Below are 23,084 nucleotides of genomic sequence, written 5' to 3' on the forward strand. Positions count from 1 at the left end.
TCATTTACACCCCTACTAGTATCCCATTGGTGAACCCACTCTTTTCTTCTCATTGAACACTATTCAGCTGGACGATTACTTGTGTGAGCACACACAGAGGTAGGTATGGTATCTCTATTAGTATTGATATCCATATTAGTCTTGACGGATACCAATAAGATAACGTTATAGATCGATTAGAATCGGTCTATATTAGGTAAAGTATGAGACGTAATTTGGAACTAACCCACTTTTTGGTGAATAAACCCGATCCATATCAATATAATATCATCGGCCGATATGCGATGAGGATTCTTAGAGAGAGTTATAGGTATCAATATCAATATCGCTATTCATATGAGTCTCGATCGATAACAATAACGATATGGATAGCCTGGAATCAGGGAATATTGGGTAAAGTAATTTGGATCCGGTTGGATCCGATCCATCTCAGTATCATATCGGCCAATATGCCGATATGCCGATGGCGATTCATAAAACCATGAGAGAGAAGGAGAAATTGCTTTTCAGACACGCGGTCAAAATCCTTGTGAGACTTGGAGAGTAGAGGAGAGTTGGAGATTATGTTTTTAACCTTACGCGTTACACCCGTTTTGTCCACTGGGGTAGATCGGGTCTCTGTATCTTTGAGGAGTTAAACTATGGTTTCACAAAGAGAGATGGGGGAAGACGGGAGAAGGAAATTAGAGGAAAATAAGCTGGGAAAAAATAAAAAACATAATTTAAAATAAATAAATAAAAATAGAAATAAAGAAGAAAAAACACAGCTCTTTCCTCGTTTGTATTGTTAACTAACATCCCAAACCAGAAGTTTTTGTACAGCGAATCGATTTGAGGTCGTCACCAGAGCGTTTTCAGACGATCTCAAGTCAGAGAAGGAACTCGGACTCTTCCAACTGTTGACACCGATCGTGGTCTCGTCGAACTCTTTTGGAAAGTTTTAGGGATTAAAAAACAAAAGACATCTTCTTTTGTTTTTTTTTTTTTTTTTTGAGGTTTGTTTCGATGAGGGTCTCTGGTTGTGTTCGATCATTATCGTTACGGGAGATTTCATTTGTGGATGTTTGTGGGTTTTTGATGTCTGAGTTGAGTTCGTCTGATTTTTTTGATTTCGAGTGATGTAGGAATTTAAGGAAGGTGGGTTTTTTTGGAGAGGAATTTGAGGGTTTTTGATGCTCTCTGTAGGGAGTAGGGATGGGAGGAAGGGGTTAGGGTTAGGGTTTGATGTTGGAGTAGAGATGGAGGAGACTGAGCTTGAAGAAGGCGAGGCTTGCTTTTATCAGGATGACGACTCAAGAATCGACCCTGATGTTGCTCTCTCTTACATCGTAAGGGTTTCTTTCCGTTTATTTTACTTCCCAACAAAGTTTGGAAATTTTTTTTGGACCCTTTTTTCAATGAAATATCGTGATCATGTTTATAGCTTTGCTTAAATTTTTATTTTTTTTTTCTTGTTCTGTATGTCTTATATTGGGCATTAAATGCTTGGGGGGTACTTGGTTGCTCTGGTTGCTGGTTTCAATTGTCTTAGGGGCTAAAACCTATTGATTGACGCATGTGTTCTGGATGCTCAAGATTTGTTTTTGGAGGTTCAGAAATATTGTTGTCAGAACCCAAATTGCATTGGAAATTAAATGTGGGAGCTCTTAGTTAGACTATGTTATGGCTCTAGAGATTCTGAGGACATGTGGTTGTGTGATTTCAGTTCGCATCAGTGTGATTCAACATTGACACATCTCTTTGACCTATTCCAGTATTAGGGGAAAAAAAGTTTAATTGGTTCATTCAACATATAAAATTACTAGATCAACTGGTTATGCTCAAAGGTTGGCCCCATGCACCTGTTTGTTCGTGATGTTTCGTTGTGTTCTACAGTTTTATTTCTGATAATTTAAAGTCATTGAATAGAATACAATATCCTCCTTTTTAATGGAGATATCAGAAAATAGAATTTTTTTTGGTTGTGTGGGCACATATTGTATGCATTTCCCCAGATTGTACTCTTTTAAAAGCCTTTCTAATATCATGGACTTTGACTTGATCTCCCTTTTTGTGAACTTTGGATACTTATGAAGTAGAGCATGGATCAATTTCCTTTTTTGACAGTACAAAACAGTATCACAAAGTAAAATTGCTTTGTTGGTTACTTCTGCATACAGAACACGCCATTAGTTTATTTTCCAAAACCTTTCATCTTTCTGAATACATCATTTCTTATTTTCTGGTTCTAGTTGTTGTCACCACTCTCCTTTTACTCTTTCGAGCTATAATTCTGTCAATATTCCAACATTTGTAAGATTTTGGTTTCTGTTTCGTAAGGATGAAAAGCTTCAAGATGTCTTAGGTCATTTTCAAAAAGATTTTGAAGGTGGGGTTTCTGCGGAAAATTTGGGTAAGTGATCCATGACAGGACTATAATTTCGGTGTTTGCTGAATTGCATGTAATTAATGCTTTCTTTGTCCTCCATAGTGATGATATTGGAATTTATGCATTTTGACAGGGGCAAAATTTGGTGGGTACGGTTCGTTTTTACCCACTTATCAGCGGTCTCCTTCCGTTTGGTCTCACCCAATAATTCCACCAAAAGTGCAGAACCACAATACACCAAGATCGCCAAACCAGTTGCCAGTGGAGGATGTATTGTTAAATTTGGACAAAATTCTCTTCTTATTTGTTCTTTCATTTCTCAAAGGCACAATCCATTGCCTACCCTTACACTGGGTAGGGATTTTCTTCTTTATTTGAGATCTTCCTAATGTTACTTTTCAGGTTGCACGTCAGAACTCTTCACTTCCATCCGGTGCACCCTTCTCTGTCAGGCTTGGACCTGCTTCTATCAGCGCTGCGCCGCCACCTGTTTTAAGGGTCCCATCTGTCGACAATTCAGTTAAAAAAGATGTATGCTCGTACCCTGTTCGTGCCTCTGTGGAGTTCAGTCCAAAAACTGAACATTTAAATAAATCGGTCAATCCAAATGATCAGAAAATACTGAAGGTTCGAATCAAAGTAGGTCCTGATAGCAGTTCAGCTCAGAAGAATGCCGAGATATACAGTGGTCTCGGCCTTGATATGTCTCCTTCTTCATCGTTTGAGGACAGCCCTGCTGAAAGTGGAGGGCTGTCTCCCGAATCTCCGACTAGTATACTTCAGGTAAACTTATTTTCCTCATTTCCTTGCTTTCTATTTCTGTTTGGGTGAACCAAGTGATCCATATGGCTTGGTCTTGTTGATGCGGTGAGCAGATTACGACATCTTTTCCCATCCCCGGGGGCCTGTTGTTATCACCTTTACCTGATAATCTGCTCTGCTTATCGGAAGAAGAAAAGCTTCAGAGAGACAGTAGGTATGGGCCTGCCCACAAGGGTAGCCTGGAAGGTTTTGGCATGCCAGTGGATGAGTTGTCTTCTGCAATGGGGGCTAGTAAAGTGTTGGGAGAGAAGAAATCGAAGTCTGTGGAGAAAAGTGGGAGATCTTTAGAAGTGAAGAACGGGAGTGGTAAAGGTTCTGGAAATGACATAGACATTGAGACCCCTGCAGGCGGGGAGCTTGTTCCTAATGCCATGAAACTTCCTCTCTTATCCAGCTCAAAATTTGGCACAGGAGATACAACTAAAGGTGCTGTTAGGGCTCCTGATATTTCCAGAGAAGCCAATAAGTGTCTGGAGAAGGATAAAATATTCTCTTCGGAAGCATTGGAGTCAGTGCCCAGCCAAGATGTGGACATGGTTGATAAACAGAGTGTGAAAATGAGTTCAGCAGACAAGATATTGAACCCAAGGAAAGAAAGGAACAAAGGTAATAAGAGCTATGACACATGTGGAACTGAATCGGATGCTGCCAAGGTGGGGAAAGATCTTGATGGTGGACCCACAGGTGCTCCAAAACAGAAGTTTGGGGTGAAATCTACATCCTCTGAACAGGATGGAGTGAAGAGGCCCCATGGGAAGGAGCAGCTGTCATCTGGTGGCAAAAAGAAATCAAAGGGAAGCCGAAGTAAAGGAACCCCTGCTGCAGAGTTCCCAAAGGAAAGCTTGAAGATTGTTTCGTCTTCAGCATCAAAAGATAAGAAGAAAAACAGTCAACCTGATGATTACCCTTCTAAAAGAAAATTGGATGATGTAAAATCACGCAAAGACTTGGCGAAGACCATGGACAACCATAGGGATTTAACTGGTGATTCAATAGTGGTGCAAGCTGAGGATAGAGTAGACTCACTGGAAATGCCTTTTAAAGGCCGGTGGAATGACTCAAAGTCTGAGTTTTTTCATAAAGAAATCCACACATTGGCAGACAATCCAAAAAACAGATTAAGTGGTAAAAAGATTGATAATCAATTGAGATCAGAGGCGTCAAGGGCAACCCTGCCAGCTGCTTCTTTAATGGAAAATGGGTCTGTTCCTGATGCAGTTCATCCCCCTTCTGTTGTTATAAAAGAAAATTGGGTTGCCTGTGATAAGTGTCAAAAGTGGAGGCTTCTACCTTTTGGCATGGAGCCCACGGTCCTTCCGGAGAAGTGGTTGTGCAGCATGCTTAATTGGCTGTAAGTTCCTTCCCAGCAGTATTTTGGATTCTTTAGTTTATTATAGTTTGTTGAAATTATGACAAGAATGCCCCAATCAAAGAAATTTGCTGGTTAATTTAAATCTTTTTGAGACCAATGAGAAAAAACATATCTGAAATTCCTTTTTTCATCAAAACCGTAAGCAGGCAGAACCTTATATTTCGTCACCCATTAAACTTTACACATGAAAGTACTACATAAATATTTCATCAAATTGTGAAACTGTTGAAAGTACAGTTAGATGTTAAGGCTACTTCCTACGTATGGAACAACATTTATCATCAATTGTGGTATTGGTGTTTGTTGCTGACCATGTCATGACTCATGAGGCTGTTAAAGTTTGTTTGGTCCATTTGATATTTTAACATTACAACATTGAAGATGATTTGCCACATTTTTTTTCATGAATGATTGAGTGTTGGAGATTGGGTGCTCTTTATATTTTGTTGTTCCTATTGGGGGGGGGGGGGCTCTTTCGAGTTAGGAAAGTGTCTTGGATTATCTGGCAAAAATCACATTAACTACCATTGCTTCAGAAATAAAGGTGTATTTCTCATTTAAACAAGTTGCTTGGTTACTTCTTTCTCTGTCATAGTTGGCTTCATGAGGATAATCAGATGCTGTGGTTAACCATCCTCATGTTGGAGAAGGAAAAATTTGTGGGCCATGTCTTTGAATCATCATAAGTTTACTTACTGCATGCACTCTTATATGCCCTGTGTGTGTTTAACTTGAGGGATATTTGAGTCATTTTGTGGGAATTGGCAATAATAGGGTGAAGGGTATGTATTTGCCCTCATGGATTTGGACTATTCATCATGTAGATGTACTGTTCTAGAGGACCTCACTATGTTGCCCCTCCTCGTTGATTATGCTCTTGGTTCTCTCTTTATCTGATTATTGATATCGAAACTGGATGCCAGGCCTGAAATGAACCGGTGTGATGTTAGTGAAGAGGAGACAACAAGAGCTCTGTATGCAGCATACCAAGTCCCCATCACTGAGGGTCAAAATAACATACATAGTCTGCCTGTTGCAGCTGCATCAGTAGTAGCCTTGGATGAGGCTCGGCGTCTTGATGACAGCCACCTTGATGTTAGTTTGCGGGCTGTGCCTGGCAATGCAAAGAAAAAACCTGGTTCAAAGGAAGCATCAAGTGCAGCTAACCACATGGGCTCCATTCACTTTTCAAGTTCTACAAAGAAGAATCAGCAGACCTCTGTGAAGAGTAGAAGCTTAAATGATGTGAACCAGGTTCCTTTGGATTCCAATCCTGTGAACAAGCCTGTCTTCCAACAATTAAGCAAGTCAGGCGACTTGGCTGTGGATAAAGTCATGCATAAACAGAAAGAGAAACATAAACTGCTTGAACACTCTTTGGATGGAGGTATTGTTCTACAAGCTAATATCTCTATTGCTTTCACAATTCTTTAGTTGGAAATATGAAATCGGTTCTTTCATCTATGTTAACAGGTGTTGCCAAGTCCTCAAAAACAAAAAGCAAGAGGGAAGCTGGTCAAAATGAATACAGAACTTCTAAGAAAACGAAGACAGAAAGTATGTATTATACTGATGATGATTGGAATTCTGATCTGGGGTTCGCCCACCCCTGCTCAAGTACTGGTGGTTTGCCAGCTAAGGCACCTGGAAAGGATTCGAATAGTTCGAAGAATTCAAAGCATGATGGAAGAGACAGTTTTCCATCTTCTGTAAAGAAACTTAAAGACCAAGTTCAGGTTCCTCTGGATGGGGGTGCTGCCCAGGATTTGGGGAAATCCAATAAAATGAATGTTGCTGCTAAGAAGAGGAAGGTGAAGGAGTGGCAGGAGAGTCAAATTCATCTAGACCCAAGAAGTGGGCATCACCTTCATGACAGTAGGGGTTCTGTGAAGGAGGAGACCAGTGAAAGTGAATGCCGAAAGGAAAAGAAGGCCAGAGCTTCTAAGTCTGAGCCAAAGGAGTACAATACTAGTAACGGTGATGGTAGATCAGACAAAAAGGGTAAGGTGACGAAAATCCTCTTGTCCGGAAGTAGAGATCGATCAGTTGATGAAATGGAAGCAGAAGCCGCATGTTATACGGAGAAGGATCAGCAACTAGAGCAATATAGGGGAGAGAAAATTGTGTCTCAACGGACCCTGGATGTTTTAGATTCATTAAAAAAGGACCTGGGATATGGACAGCCTTCCATGGCTGCCACTTCAAGCTCTTCAAAGGTTTCTGGATCTCGTAAAACTAAAAACAACTTCCAGGAAGTGAAAGGTTCACCTGTAGAATCTGTTTCATCTTCTCCTTTGAGGTTGTCCAATCCAGACAAGCTTACATCGGCAAGAAGAGATATGTTGGGAAAAGATGATGCAATGAACCATGGTGTCTCTGTCGTTGGTAGCCCAAGAAGATTCTCTGATGGAGAAGCTGATGGTGGCAGTGTTCGGTCTGGTATGGTAAGGAAGGATAAGACTTTTCATGTGTCACATCATGGTTCACTGGAGTCTCCTGTGCTGGATTATCAGGACAAGGATGCTGATCACACATCTGTTGGCAAAGGGCACAGACAGATTGAACCTTCTGAATTCAAACACACCCATTTGGTGAATGGTGATGCTGATACCACAGATAGGTATAACCGATATCAGAATGAACTGCGGGCTAAGGACCATGGCCCCAGTGAGGAGAGGATGAATAACGGCCATTACCGTGTTAATGGTTATCTTCCTCGGAAGTCTGGGAAGGGATCCTCATCACGGTCTAAAGAGAAACACAGAAGTTCCAAATCTGGTTTTGATAAAGGTAAGGTCAAGCTTTCTGATTCATTCAATGAGCAAGAAGACATGCATGCAACAAAAAGCTTGAGGTATGAGGCCGAGACTGAATCTCATGATCATTCTCCTTACCATCAAGACACAAGGGATGGAAAATACAGCTCTCAGGATAAATGTGCTGTTAAGTATGATAAGGATGAGAAGACTTACTTGGGTAAGAAAGATTCTTCAGGGAAATGGTCAAGTGAAAGCAATAAAAGAGAAAACCTGTCAAAATTTGGGGGACATGAAGAATCTGTTGTGAAAATCACTTGCAGCAAAGATGGGAAATCCATCACACAGAAAAATCTGCTGCTGGACTGTGATGGTGAGAAATCCTCCAGTCGGTTTCTTTCGGATAGAATTGATAAGATGGATGTAGCATCTGGGAGAGGGAAGTCTCAACTCTTCCCACATTCTGGAGATAAAAAGGAAACACAGTCTCGGTGTCCCCGACCAATGCCAGTAAGTGCATCTGATGTTTTGCCTGTTGATGCTTCTTGTGGTGGTGGTGATGCATTGAAGGTTTCAAGTCACACTAGGAAGCTTGATAATCATAATGGAGCTTGTCATGGTAATTTGAGACATCCCACACCTAATAGTCTTGGGCTCAGGGATCTTAATGCCCTCAATGCCCCAAGTCCAGCTAGAAGGGATTCTTCTGGCCAGGCTGCTGCTGCTAATACTGCATTGAAGGAAGCCAAAGATCTGAAACACACTGCTGATCGTTTTAAGGTGTTTAAAGTTGTCCTATCACGATGTTTAACCCTTTGTTTTTCTGAAAATTCACAATGTCATACCTGACTCTTTTTTCGATTTGTGTGTCTTTTATAGGATTCTGGCTTAGATCTTGAGAGGATTAGGCTATACTTTGAGGCGGCTTTAAAGTTTCTTCATGCTGCCTCACTTTTTGAACCTTTGCCTAATGAGCTTACCAGATCCATGAATGTTTATAGTGAAACTGCCCAACTATGCTGGTAAGCCAAATGTTGACACTTGACAGAAACCCTTTCTTTCATGCGACACACATCATCTATTCTTTTTCTTCACTTTTGAATTGTATTGAGAGCAAAGTCACTTTATCAAGTATCAACCACTGTTTTGATAAGATCTTATAGCATTTGGATCAACTTACATCTTATTGTTCTAGACACTATACACTTATTATTACTGAAAAAGAACAATGGTGGAAAAAAAAAGAGAGCTGCTACATTTTTCTGGTAAGGCTAATCCAGCAATATACGACACTAATTTGATGAACTTCTGCTGTTGTTTCTTGTTTTGCCTCCTAATTTAGTAGCATTTGGGGGAATTCAGTTGTAGAAATGGGAAACAAGATAACTGGAAAGCTCTACTTGGAAATAAAATTCATCTTGGTGAAACTGGCAGCAGGGCTTTTCAACTTTTTATCTTCTGAGTTGTCGCCAGAGTCTTTGAGTGGATTGTTGAGATGAATTTCTTGCTTTTGTGGGCTCATAAATATTCTTCTTATGATTAATACCACATCAAAGGGCCATTACCCATTACTGGTCCTGCCTATGCGGGGTTCTGGGAGGGGGGGGGGGAGTTTGGAATCGGTCCTGACCATTGCATTTTGTGGCCACCATCAAGACTCAAACCTGGGCATTTGCCCTGGTGGCCCGAACCTTTTACCTCTGCTCTAAGCAATGGCTCCTTTTAGTAGTACCACATCACTGCCACTTTTTCCAGCAGACATTTTTGTGTTGCCTCTATGTTTTTCTTGTTTACAATATGTTTGTGCTGAGGTGTTGACATTCTACCATGGGAAACCATTCATAACCTCTTTGAATATTTAGTTTCCACTCAGTTGATGTTGGACAAAAGTTTCCTCTAAGAGCAGAAATTTTATGCTCCAAATCGCCCTCGGGTTGCAATCTGTTGGTGTTTTTGCGAAGATAGAATAGTGGCTGTTTAGGTCAAAAAGGGGTGAAAGAAGGGCAAAAATGAGGGTTTATTGTAAACTAGGATTGGAGTTTTGGTGGATTGATGCCAGATGTCGGAAATAGGTAACGGTTTTTGAAATAGAAGGGTTTATGAAGTTTAATGGTGGGTTTGAAAGGGACTGTAATGATTCTATTATGTAATTAATGATGATAGAAAATATAGAGAAAAAACATTTGCCTGGTTGCTTGAGTGTTTTGATGAGGCTGTTTAGGGTTGAATTAGGGAGATTTTGGACAAGGGTTGGAGGCGATTTAATTGAAGGTAAAAAAAAGAGGTAAGAGTAAGAGGATAAAGGGGGTAGAGTAAAGAGGCTGGTCATGGACTCATGGGTAGGGGAATGGGTGCAACGAACAAGTGACAAAATTAGAAGGTAATGATAGTAAAGAAGAGAAGAAATTGGATGAGCTATAACTCAAGGGAACAAACCACAAACAATGACAGCAAACAAGAGCAACCAATTCACTAAAAGCAAGCTCAATCACCAGAGCCCCTTAGCTGCCCTCACCTTGCCCATATATAGGCTACCGTAGTTAACTTCTAGTTTTCAATTGCAACCTGATTTCACTGGAAAGTAGTATCTAGAAAGCTCCTTGATTGCATGAATGCTAAAAGCCAACTTTAAAAGTAGTCTCCCCCCCCCCCCCCCCAAGCATCTTGTTTGGTTGCTCAATTATAATTCAATGATGAGTCTGGAGCAAGTTGCTAGAATGACTTGTAGCCTTGTTACATGGGTTTGGGTAATATGAATTAAGTTGTATGGAATGACGTTATGCTATTATTGATATTGTAGGTTTTGTGCACGTGAATATGAGAGAGCGAAAGAAATGGCTGCTGCTGCTATGGCTTACAAATGCATAGAGGTGGCACACATGAAAGTAATTTATTCCAAACATTTTACTGCATCTAAAGATCAGATTGAGCTGCAAAATGCATTGAAAGTGGTTCCTCCAGGTAATTTGAATAGGCCCTTTGTGTGGAAGTTGAAGATATTTTGGACTCTGTTTTGATCTCTGAGGCTATATTTATCCCATTATATGGTCATCGTTTTTACTCTTGTTTCTCTGCTCATGAAAAATCTGTTACTAATTTGTCTCCTGAATACCACAGTTTTTTGCCAATTTGAAGACATAATGACTCTGCAGTTGTAAAGTGACGAGAAAAAGTATTTTAGCAATTGAAATTTTGCCTCCACTAAACAAAGTTTCCTGCTTCCTTCTTGTACTATAGATATCCAAAATCCTAATAAAACCACCTTTCCGGCTTGGAAATTAACGCTCAAACAGTTTGATTGGTCTTAAAAAATCCACTGTTTTTATGTATGAGGTTTGGAGAGAGACCGTGACAAAGTACCCTTTTTTTTATTGAGGATTTACTAAAGACCACTAGTTTTCTAATTCCTATAGATTGAGTGAAAAGAACCTGGGGGATTCACGGGGAGAATTTCAACACTGATAAATATATCGTGAGTTGACGATAATTATTTATAATTTTATTGCCCCATGAACCTCAAGATATGTTAATTTGTGGTGTTCCCCTCCCTCGCCACCCAATCCAATCTTTTTAATTGCTATTCTCAATTTCTCAGACAATTTCACTAAACAATAATTTGCTCTTGGAAAGAAATGCTAATTTTATTGCCCTTCTTGCTGAAAGTGAATTGCATGCGGTAACTTCTTTTCAATGGGTATTTATTAGTTACGATTAATTGACTATAAGTTCAGAGAAAAGAAACTAGGAGATTTACAAATAGCATTTTGACACGATAAACAGGCCTTAAGAATGTCTGACAATAGAGAAATCCTTATGAATCGAGTATAAATTATGACAGTAGGTTGAGATGTAATGCTCATTGAACCTCAAAGAAATGTTAAATTGGTGATTATTCATCATTATAAAGAATGGTGGTTCCCCTCTCTCCATTTTGTTTAATTCCTTGTCATACAAAAATTTTCATCAAGTAAATAAATGAATAGACAATCCTGTGTACCTATGCCGATAAAAATAAGCCTGATTCTGATGCAAAGCTAATTTAAAAGCTTCAGTTTGATTCTTGACACTATTGTTACATCCTGATTCTTTCATCATCAGGAGAGTCTCCATCCTCGTCCGCCTCAGATGTTGATAACTTGAACAATCAGGCAGCTGTGGATAAGATTGTTCTAACCAAAGATAATAATAGTTCTCAGGTTGCTGGAAACCATATCATTATTGCTCGAAACCGCCCCACCTTTGAGCGGCTGCTTGGCTTTGTAAGTCTACTCAATCTCTTATGTATTATCTACCAAATTTGTACATGTTCTTGTAGAATCACCATTAAGCACTTTGCAATGAATATAGATGCATAATAATCTGTAAATTATTGTTTATGGTCAACTTCTTGGACATACATGTACTAGGCTAATTGAGGTGTAATTAGTGGAAAAGAATCTTGGAAACTTGTTTATTATCAGTAAATATGAAATAAAATGGTATAATCATGTAGAAAGCAAGTACAGTTAGCTTACAACATATCTACACCATGTTATTTTTCTTGGGAGGGAGGATTGGGTGTGCTTAGAACTCCATATTGAGTTATTGACTGTTGGTGAAATTTGGTGTGCGTTAATGATACAATTTTCTGATTGGTGATTTTAAGTGTAGATCTACTAGATGGGATTAGTTGACTGCTGTCGCCCATTGCAGTGGTCCTGCATCCCAAATATCGGTGGTTTACCTTTTTTTAGCACCTACCCTATAATTACTTTTGATTCTTTGTGCATGAACTTGAGCCAGATTCTGTGTTCCATCCCAATGTCCATATATCATGACCTGTAAATGGAGATGATTACCTCTTTGTTAGCATGCATCTGATGCACATGGTCCAGAGGGCTGGGTGTGTTGAGGACTCGGTGGCTGAGTGTAATCTAATATCGCTTTTCTTTCTTTGACCTTTCCCCTGAAGATCTCAGATGCCCATTTTTTAAAATGGAACCAGACTTTGTACCATCTACGAGCCAGGTTCATGTTTTGGGGGTTTTAGCATTAGGCTACAAAAGAAAAGTCAGGAGAAAAATTTTCAAGGACCTTTCTAAACTATATGGCCTACCATGTATGAGCTTTCTCCCTTGATTTTTCAATTGTTCCGGTTGAGCTCCTGTTACTTTCATTCTCTGGACTTTCTGAGCCGTTTTAAAACCTTTATAACCACATATAGGAGATGTTAGATTGGCCTGAAGTCACATTCAACCTTTGGATAGATTATGATATAGACTACATGTCCACCAAATTTGTGCTCCGAGTGAACTCCACTTGCCAATTATTCAGGGGGGTGATGGATGGGGTTCTGGCCCATGTCACATTATGATTTTAGTTGTTGTCAATCCTCATCACATGTGAAGTTATATTGTAGAGGTTAGTCATTTTCTGTAATTGGGCTCTTCTTGTGAATTTAAATCTCTCTGCAAACATTTATTATGATTTTTATGACACTGAACGAGGATGGACTTGATCATCTCTGCTTTAGTCTGGAAAATTCAATTTCACGGTTCTATCTGACCAAATGTTCTTGACCAAATCAGCAGTATTGGATCATGTAACGGTTTTGGGGGTTTGATAATTGATACATTCTGAAGTACTGCTTCATGGTTCATCATTCTTACAATTTGAACTGTGGTCTACTTTTTAAAACAGAGCAGAGGCCTATTGGCCTTTATTAGCCTCTTCACTTTTATTCCGATGTCTATTGTTGCTCATAAAAAATTAATGGTTTGCTTTTTTTTGTTTAAATCTTTTTTTTGGGGGGGGGGGGGGAACGCTGTTTCTTGCTCCCTCCTTTATTATGACCAATGCTTTTGCTTTTCAGTCTGATGACCTTGCTATGTTCCCTAATTCTTGCAATTATTTATCTGTTCATCTACTTGTAAACGTTGTCCCCACAGTTATTTTTTGCTTCAAAGATTCTGAGTATCTTAGAATCTGATTGTTTGCAGACACGGGACGTAAGTAGTGCGATGGAAGCCTCAAGGAAATCCCAGAATGCTTTTGCAGTTGCCATCACTATCCTGGAAGAGTCTGGGCATGTGGAGGGTATCTCTTCTGTAAAGCGGGTTCTTGATTTCAGTTTCCATGATGTGGATGGACTACTACGTCTTGTACGGCTTGCAATGGAAGTAATCAACCTTTGAAATTCAATGGCCATAGTAATTTGTAATCCTGTGAGTATGTTTTCTCTGGTTCATTTCCATGGTAAGCAGGCCTTAAGGAGGAAGAAAAAAGTAACCAAGCTGGATCTCTCGGCTGCACATTCTTCTGAGAAAAGAGCATGCTATTGCCAGCTCAGCACCTCTCTGTACAATGTGTACAAATTGAGATAACATTATATTCTCTGTGAGCCTTCAGCTGGTTTTTGACATGGAGAAGGGTTAGCCCATCAACCAAAATTTGAAGGTTGGGATGAAGGAAGTGCCTTTTGTCACAAGTCAAGGCGTCTGCTACAAGCTTTAAAAGTTATGGGAAGTGCAGTGTTCTTGCTCTCTAGGGGTCAATTCTTGGCAAAAATATGAAAGATTGAATGCCTTCGAGGTTGGCTCTAATATAGCTCTGATTGATGCCATCTTTCTGGCGTTTCTGGACAGGACTTCAATTTTGGTTCTTTGTTTTTTTTTAAATACTCAAAGATGTAAGTACAAGAGGTTGGTGGAGGTTGCCAAGTTGATGAACTATTCAAGCTCAGTTTAATTCACTTTGTTGAATCTCAGTTCAAACTTGCTGTGAATCCGAGGGCAATGGAGATGGCAACTTCAGGTATATAATTTTAAGCATGACATCATCTATCTTCAAGGGAACTTTCTTCTTTCCTCCCTTCCTCCACTTTTAGTCTTTTATGTACATTCTTATTGTGTAGGTTGTGCTACAAGGCTATGATTTTTACCTGTCGCTGATAAAGGAGACAAGTAGGAAGAAATTAGATACAGATAGGATTCTATAAGATGCAAGAAATTGGGGTACTCAGAATGTTAGTTGTTGGAGATTTTCCTTGTGGAGTGCCTGATAATACTCCTTGATAAAGGTATGCAGAGTTCTAATGTTGTTAAGCTGGTTGGACCTCTTACTGTTTTTTTCCTCACTGGGATTTTCAATCACCTTGATTTTAATTTTCCTGGTTTTGTATGTAGGAGGATGCATGTCTATTCATATGTGAATAAAACTTAATTAGATCCATGGGTGGGGCAATTAATCTTTTTTTGTGGCTCATCTACACCACCAGCTTGCTGATATGGGGATCTGACAGGTAAATCTCCATTTCACTGGCCTTGTTCCAAACTGCCTGAATATTTTCAATTTGAAATGTTTATGTAGCTCCATAAGTCCATAACTTAGTATTGTATACTCTAGGAGTCGAAGCTGTTGATTTAGGAAATGACGTCTTGGTCAATTACCCAGGGCTTATACTTGTGTGATACTATTACGAAATGTTGATAATGATTGTTACTGTAGTATTTCTGTTTCATGGTTGCCGTATGACGAGCATGCATGAGAACAAGTTGAGCTTTCTTGGGAATTCAAAAATTTCTGAAGCCAGTTGAGCATGATTTGTGCTTGGTGCAAACATTGGCGGCTCAAAATTTGGGATGGCCAAGCACAGCGATACACCCCCCTCCCCAACGACGACAACAACAAAAAAACAAAGAGAAAAGCGTTTTACAAGGGACCAACTATGATAATGGCATTTTATAGTTTCTCTTTCAAAACCCATGACAGGAGTATCTGAAGGATACACTGTAGGCTTAACCATCCTCATTAGTTTATTATTCTTAAGGTCCCTTATGAATGTTGAGATGGGGGTGGTTTGTATAAGAGAAATGTCTATAATTCCCAGGTACTATTGCCATGGATTTTGGGAAGATTTTTTCGGATTTGGTTTCATATAAACCAAGAGCTAAGTAAAACAGCGAACCAGTGTATGAGGCTCCCACCACTGTGGGGTCTGGGGAGGGTCATAATGTACGCAGCCTTATCCCTGTTTTTGTAGAGAGGCTGTTTCCAAACTCGAACCCGAGACCACTAGGTCACAATGGAGCAACCTTACCGTTGGACCAAGGCCCATCTAATGTAGTTCTAGATAGGGTAAAGCCCTACTAGAAGCCAATTAAACCAGGACCAATAACAAGAAACAAAGGGGCTGCTGGTTCTGCAGTTTCAGTAGGACAGAATTGCAGTTTTAGGTCAAATCTAGGGCTTAGGTTAGGATAATGGAAGGGGGGCTTAGGGGGTATGGCTAGGCAGGTTTATAGGACAATAATAATGTAGGTATTATAGAGTTTTAAGTGTTTTGAAAATTCTGTAAAACTGGACAGCAAGATCTAGGGTTTAATGGAGTTAGGGTTTATGGGATTCAAACAAAACATAAAGGGGATCAATTGGGGGAAAGGATTAGAGGGTTAGAAGAAGAAATTGGGTGTCAAACTTACTGGAGATTCCACTGGCAGCAGCTTGAACAGATGTGAAGGATAGAACCACCTTCGAATTGAAGAAGATCCTCCCAGCCGTCACGGCGTAAGGAGTCAACCGGATTCCACCAGTCCCTTTCCACCTTGATAGAACCACAAGGATGCACACTCAACAGAGCAACACTCAACAGAGCAGGGCAGCAGCAAACAAAAAGCTTTTCATTAATCAAATTCGTGTTCAAGGCTTTGCCCCCTTACAACCTTATATAAAAGACTCAAAAATAGACTTTTACTCTAAAAAGGAAAGGCCTAACCCAATCGCTAACCTATTAGGTAACTTAAACTGACTAGGAAACTAAAATAGACTCAAAATAGAGTCCTAATGACTTAAAAACAACTTAAACTACTTAAAATAAAGAAGATTCCCTACTAGCCAATAGGGTATAAGAACCTCTTAGCCAATAGGATCACTTCACTTAAATTAGACCAATTGAACCAATTGGATGCAACCAATTTAAACCGGTTCAATTAAAAACATAAAAATAGACTAAATATTGGGCTAATCCCGTATGCAACCTATATACCCCTCTTTTAGGCCCATAAAAGTGGCCTATTACATAGAAAACCCGTGGGATCAAAGGCCCAACATACATATAACCCAACCCTAGACTTATTTCTAAAGAAATAAGCCCATTTCGGTGATGAATCTGCATCACCATCTCTATAAACAAAGAGCTAAGTGTAGAAGTTATTTAAGGGACTAGAAATCTCTATTGGGAATGGGCAGTTTTCTGTTGCTGGTGAGCTAGCTTGGGGGGAAGGGTGGGGGGGGGGGGAGGGGGGTAAATAGGCTTTCCTTGTGTCTGGACCATCATCCCATTGGCTAGCTTCCCTGGGGGTTTGCTTTTTGGCTTCGGCTCCTTTTGTAGTAGTAATATACCTTCAGGCTATGTTTTGCTTTCTTTCTTTATTTTTTTTGGTTAGTTTCAAATTGCCATAAAATTCATTTATATATCTAGGAAGAACAGAGAGAGGGAGCTAGGTAGGGTCAAATGATTCAACTCCTGTATGCAGTGCTAGGTGGGTTGATCACTTTCCTTTGGGGCTTCTGGGATTTATATGCATATTATTTGCATGTGGATCCACGACATAACAATATTTGAGGTGTGTATTTCTGAACTGACCATAAACCTTTCAGGTGGGTGAAAATGGGTTGTGGTACTGATGGTGGCAGCAGCAAAGGATAATGAACGACAGGGCTCCAGAAAGTATTTTTTTATTGACTTGTACAAGAATTGAACACCCCCCCCCCCGCGTGGGACTCTTGGATCCCCCTTTCTCAATCTGTTTCGTGAAATTTTGAAACCCTAACCCTCTTCCCCCAGAAAAAAAACCTCATTTGGGGAATGTATCATAGGAACAACATTAATTCTTTAAATAATTAAATTTATTACCCATTGATTATGTAGTTAGAAACCATGGGCATTATTATATTGGATGGACTTAGAACTGTGTTTTTAAAGTAGCTCATACTGACTGTGATTCTTGATTTGAATGATACATTTATTAATATTAGTCCAGCTTGTGTGCTGGCTGTCATTCTTAAAAACTGGATTATACTGCACTGTTCAGGCAATTCCAGATGGGTCATGGTGGTTTTGGTCGTCCAGGTCTATCTTTGGTTGATTGGATGGTCTCCAATAAATTTTGTTGGGAATTTCTTGGTACGATGTGGTTCTTGTTCTGTGTTGCATGGTAATTCAATATCTCTTCAGTAAGAGTCTTACATTGTGCTATACATGATTCTGTAATATAGTTCCAGAATGGATTATAGAATAGTACCCATTTGTTTGAAGCCCTAGGTTCTGCAAGCTAGTTGTGCTAATTACTTCTCTTATCCCTCTTCATTTATCATTTCAGCCAATGCCAACCCCATTCCTCTCTCCAATGGTGGTTGATCATCAGGGTGTGCAGCTTGTTGTGCCTACTAAAACAGCGGAATTCATGATCTGGCTGACCTTTAGGTCTGAGTCTGCACTATGAGGTTGGACCCTCACGGGTTAAGAGCGAGGCATAGGTAGTTCACAGCCCTTCCAATCCCTGAGGACACTATGCTTCCCAATTCGAATGATTCCATGTGCTCACAAAAAAATGGAGGCACTACAGATAGCAGTAGCTTACCCATGAATATACTTGCAAAGAAATGAAACTAATTAGTTGCAGGTCTTGCACATCTCAGAAGTGGGGAATACAGGAGATGATGCTCAAGAAGGACCACTTCATATTGCCATCATTCTGTGTCCCAAGCTACAAGAACCAGCTTGACCCTTTTACCCAAATCAGTGGATGAAAACTGCCTAGCATTTGGGGAATACAGCTGCCACTACTACATAATTTTAGGACCCCACAGTGTCACCAACTTGGGTGCTCTCATCACTGTGTATAGAAAATAAAGTAATGCTAACATTTTAAATCCAGTTGCTCAAGACATGTATGTAGAATAAAAGCCAAACCTAGTTGGCTGTGAACTTCAAATCAATGTTGCATTTTCTGATGGATTGTTGTTAGTTGGATGCTTGCAGGCCTAAGCAAAGGAGAACCAAGGATTTTCATTCATTCAAGAGAGAGAGTTAGTTGGATGCTTGCAGGTCTAAGCAAAGGAGAACCAAAGACTTGCATTAGAGAGAGAGAGAGAGAGAGAAGTCTACTGTTTGTCTCTGAGATTGCTATATAGGAAAGAAGGCATGCAATAATTAGAGCAAGCACCAGAAAAGAATCTTTGTTGCCTCCTTCAGATTATTGCTTAAAGAAATTAATGTTCTATGCTAACCTCAGAGAAACAACCTGAATGGTTGCTTATTGTCCTACCCAAGCATGTTACATACTTGGCAAAGACAATCCTTGTGGGGCTGGGTGAGAAGACATGTCCCTCCCTTGGACCTCAACCCAACTGGGTGATGGCTGGGAAGACATATGTTCCTTCTGGGAGGAAGATCTTGCGAAGTCCTAATTCATGTTTTGAAACTTGTTTTAGTGCTTTAATAGCATATGAAGGCCAATTATTATATGAAGTCATTCACGATCTCAGAATTACTCAATGAGATATTGTACACTACAAGCGTCGGTGAACAGTCACATGATCACATCACTAACGTTGTGGCCGCCATGAATGACGGCTGTCAGTGTCAGTTTCTCCATGATTAACCTACCAAAGCTTGCAGAAGCATTGATTACACTTGACAATATGAAATGGTTTGGTGGGTTGGACAGAGACGGGACAAGAAACGATGTTTCGAAGAGCCATTTCATCAAAAACTTGGTGCGCTTCGTTGGTATTGTTGGATTTCACATGCATGCACGGATTTTTCCTACACATTGTGGGCTTATGCGGCAATCATTCTAAACCTTACACTCTCATGATGATATATGTGCTCTGTTACCTTTTCATTTTCATTAATTTGAGTGTATATTGGCATGAGTAGGTGGGAATGGGGTTGGAGGCTCATGATGCTAATGATCAATGATGCTGATATCGAGAATGGATCATCTGCACTATCAACAGGTGATGGTACGCCTCATATCCAATCACATTTTAATTTTATTTTCATAAAAACTCATTTTCTCCTTGTAGATGGCAAAAACAGGACAAGTGGTTGGCTCTCACATGTATGTTTACCTGTTGGTACATATAGAGGAACCAAATTCATGATATCTATACTTCTTCATTTTCATTAATAAATAACTACTCCCTATGACATCCATTTCAAGAGCTTGCCTGAGTTAAGGGTCATGCGCTAAATTATCTAGTCGGAGGGAAATGTGAAGAACAAGGTGAGAAAGCGGAAGTATCGAGGTTGCAAGCGGAGTTTGCTAGGTTCACTGTGAACGACGTCTCCTCGATCAAATCAACTGATCCTTATGGCTTCCTTGCTTTCTTCGGAGATGCGATTGGATCCCTCATCTTCTTAATCAACGTATCTTTTTCACCTCATTGGTGGAAGAATTACTCATCATTCTTTCATCGTAATTGATTAGCCCTAGCCGCCTTAAGATTGATTTTTGGTTTTTCGATGGCACGCCAGAGTTCCTTAACCTTCAAGGCTTCCCAGGGATTCGACAAACATCCCACTCACCCTCATACTACACGACATAAACCTATTTCTGAGTAAGTCCCTTCAGCTTCCCCTCTTATATTGTGATCTCCCCAAGTTATCACATTTATGACTTCTGGAGATATCGAGATATTTCTTGCTGGCTGCGACTGCAGCTCGGATCTCCCTAGAGGGTTTTCATTCTCACCTATTGCATGTCATTATTCTTCCTCTGCTTGTCTCTTCTCATTGAATCACGAGACCTACCATCTCTTCGTGCTGGGTACTCGCTTGGCTAATTCATCCACCCTCCTCCCCTCCTATAAATCTGGCCTTGATGTGCTGGTTGTTATACCATTCTCAACCCCCGTAGCACTTCCGTTCAGAGCAAGTGTACCTGCGGTGCAGTCGTGTCATACAACCTATTCCCTCATGGCCTCCACGTCTACTAGTTCTTCCCTCTCATCCTTTGTCTTTGGCGAGAGCTCCGACACCAATGCTTTTGCTGAGTCTCTGGCAGCAGAATTTTCTACTAAGCTTGATTTCCCTTGTGTGAGAATTCCCTCCCTTGATGTTCCTAAACATGCTCTCCAGCAAGCGAAGAACATCTTCCAGTACTCCATCGTTGGATGGGTTTTTGACAGGGTGCGAGTGTCCGCTCTCGAACTGAAGTCGATGTTTAACAAGGCTGGCCATTCCAGGGCTGTAAAGATTGAAGAAATTCATTGATAGAGAAGGCCCACGGCAGGTTCATTATTAAGTTGAAGAGTCTACGAGATATGCATGTCCTTCTCTTCTCTCAACCATGGGTGTATTTAGGCCACTTAATTGTTCTTTAGAGGTGGGACCCGGAGATTCCAGCGGAAGAAGTTGTTTTCACAATGGCGGTTATCTGGGCCCAAGTGGAGAATCTGAATTGGAAATACTATAGTAAGGAAATATTATCAGCCATCTCTGCTCAAGTTGGGAGGTGCATAAACCTGGAGAGCCCCTCAGGTACGATTTCCTCCTCGAATTGTCCAGCCGCTAGGCTCTTTATCCCTATCTCCCATGCTATGACCTCGACTGTGCAAGTTAATCTGGGACCAGGGAATCCAACTTTGGTTCATATAGCATATGAAAACAGACCTGATTTGATTTGTCCCAACTGCAATCAACTTGGGCATGATGAGCATGACTGTCCTTTCAAGCCAAGACAGGAGTTCCTCCAAGCTGCTGCACTTGCAGGTAACAATTGGAAGCAATCTTTGATTCCTAAAGGAGCAATACCACCTCGCCGTACTAGTTTGTTGGTTGAGGTCTGTCGTGTATATGACGAATTTTTCGAGCACAAGCAAGGAGAAAGTCATAGCAAAAGTGAGATGCACAATCAAACAAGTTTCGGCGATCAGCCCACTACTTACTCTCAAAAACGCAGAGTGGAGCTGCTCAAGGCGATTATTAATATGGCCCATACTTTTGGTCTTGAGCTTCCTCTTACATCGACTAGCACACGCAGAGTCATGATGGACCAGATTCAGGGGTGCACTCCAATCATTCCAGCGTAACCCTCCCCCCTCCTTCGGGCTACACTCACCCCCATCAGAATGTCACCCCTACCCCTTTTGTGTTTCGACACCCCAACAACTCTCCTACCAGGTTACACTCACCCATATAGCTGAAGGAGATTCCCAATTGCGAGCCTGGTACACTCGCTTGCATCCCAACTGCTGTCTTACAGAAGCAGGGCAATCTTTGGGTCCCAAACCCAGCTGTAGCTACTCTACAAGGGGTCCCCATCCAAAAAGGATTTGGCAAAGCTAATCATCACCATCTTCCTCCAAAGAAAAGACCTGTGCCAAAGGAAGAGGAGAACCCTCTCGCGCTTTAGCTTTACACTCTAGGAGGCAACGAGCCCTCCAAGAAAGCGAAAACCAAGAAGTATGTAGCATCGACTAGTGATTCTGAGGCTATGGTGCTGGCCGGCAGCAGCCACCCAAGGAGAAATGAGGGTACTTGCTTTGAATTGTCGAGGGATTGGCCCTTCCTCGACAAAGTGGGAAATCCGCAATCTTGTGGTGAAGCATAGGTCATCTATATGTTTTTTGTCTGAAACCAAAAAGTCCAGTCCCCTCCTTAGGAGCTTTTGTCGTTCTCTTTCATTCTCACATTTTGTTGCTTCTCCTGCTGTTAATGGTTCTGGTGGGCTTCTCCTAATGTGGTCCCACAATGTTGAGAGTATTGTACTCTAGTAAAATGATTGGTGTATCCATGCAGACATATACTTCATTGAATTGAATCAGAAATGGATAGTCTCTTTCATTTATCTCAGTTGTCATGAGCATATCAAAAAACAACAGTTCCAATCTCTTGCCAATCTGGCTCCTTTCACCTCTAACCCTTGGTTATTAGCTGGAGATTGGAACACCTACTTAAGCTTGGAAGATAAAATCGGGGGTAGACCTATTACATCTATTCAACTAGGACCATTTTCAGATTTTATCAATCTTGCTTGCATATCAGAAATCAGAATCAATGGGCCTCAGAGCACTTGGAACAATAAACAAGTTGGTGAAAGGAGAATTGATGCCAAGCTGGACAAATTCCTCTCCAATATTGAATGGCTTCAACTCTATCCTAACGCTTGCTTCGGTAATCTTTGAAATTGTGGCATCTTCAGATCACAAGGCCCTCATTCTCTAGACAGATCCTAGCATCTTTTGTCAAAAGAGACCGTTCCAGTTTGAAGCTTTTTGGCTGGTCGAGCCTAGTTTTTTGGATATAGTTTCATCATCCTGGAGTCAAGCTACTGCTAGAGGATCGACTTCTTTTAGATTTTGTAAAAAACTAAGATTACTAGAATCCTCTCTTAAATTCTAGAACAGACACCAAATAGGGAACATCTTTCAAAAGATGGAGGAGATCAAGGAGGTTTTGAAGACCCTTTACCTTACACAATCGGAGTTTAGGGATAGCCTTTGGTTTTCACTATAAAAGCAGTCTATTGCTAATCTGAGAAGACTGGCTCATCAAGAAGAATTACTGTGGCAGCAGAAGTCTAGAACAAACTGGAACAAGAATGGTGACAGGAACACAAAATACTTTCTCCTCACCACTGTTAAGAGAAGAGCTAGAAATGTAGTCAGGTACATCAATGCTGGAGGACTTACTTTAACAAGTGAGCTGGCTATGGGGGTTGCTTTCACAGAGTTCTTCAAGAATCTTTATACTTCCTCCAATCCACATTGATGAAACAGA

At 40.6% G+C, this 23,084-nt stretch overlaps 1 protein-coding gene and 1 long non-coding RNA gene across 4 annotated transcripts; both read left to right on the top strand.

Annotated features, from left to right (window-relative positions):
- Positions 1–981: 981 nt before the first annotated feature.
- LOC122667497 (cysteine-tryptophan domain-containing zinc finger protein 7-like) lies at positions 982–13,573 on the top strand. Of its 3 annotated transcripts, none has more exons than XM_043863775.1 (11): positions 982–1,328; positions 2,320–2,392; positions 2,502–2,635; positions 2,771–3,151; positions 3,244–4,541; positions 5,486–5,949; positions 6,036–8,098; positions 8,198–8,340; positions 10,119–10,279; positions 11,417–11,577; positions 13,297–13,573. In XM_043863775.1, the coding sequence occupies exons 1-11, from the start codon at positions 1,173–1,175 to the stop codon at positions 13,489–13,491; spliced, it is 5,229 nt and encodes a 1,742-aa protein (XP_043719710.1). In that variant the 5' UTR covers positions 982–1,172; the 3' UTR covers positions 13,492–13,573. The 3 variants fall into 3 exon arrangements, with proteins under 3 accessions (XP_043719710.1, XP_043719711.1, XP_043719712.1); XM_043863776.1 differs by having other exon boundaries at positions 2,783–3,151; XM_043863777.1 differs by having other exon boundaries at positions 2,984–3,151.
- Positions 13,574–14,226: 653 nt separating this feature from the next.
- Positions 14,227–17,090, top strand: LOC122667498. Its single transcript, XR_006333803.1, has 3 exons — positions 14,227–14,375; positions 14,482–14,597; positions 16,955–17,090. It is a non-coding gene; the product is annotated as an uncharacterized LOC122667498 (long non-coding RNA).
- The last annotated feature ends 5,994 nt before the right edge of the window (positions 17,091–23,084 follow it).

The sequence above is a fragment of the Telopea speciosissima genome, chromosome 7, assembly GCF_018873765.1.
Source record: "Telopea speciosissima isolate NSW1024214 ecotype Mountain lineage chromosome 7, Tspe_v1, whole genome shotgun sequence".
In the NCBI taxonomy this organism is placed as follows: Eukaryota; Viridiplantae; Streptophyta; class Magnoliopsida; order Proteales; family Proteaceae; genus Telopea; species Telopea speciosissima.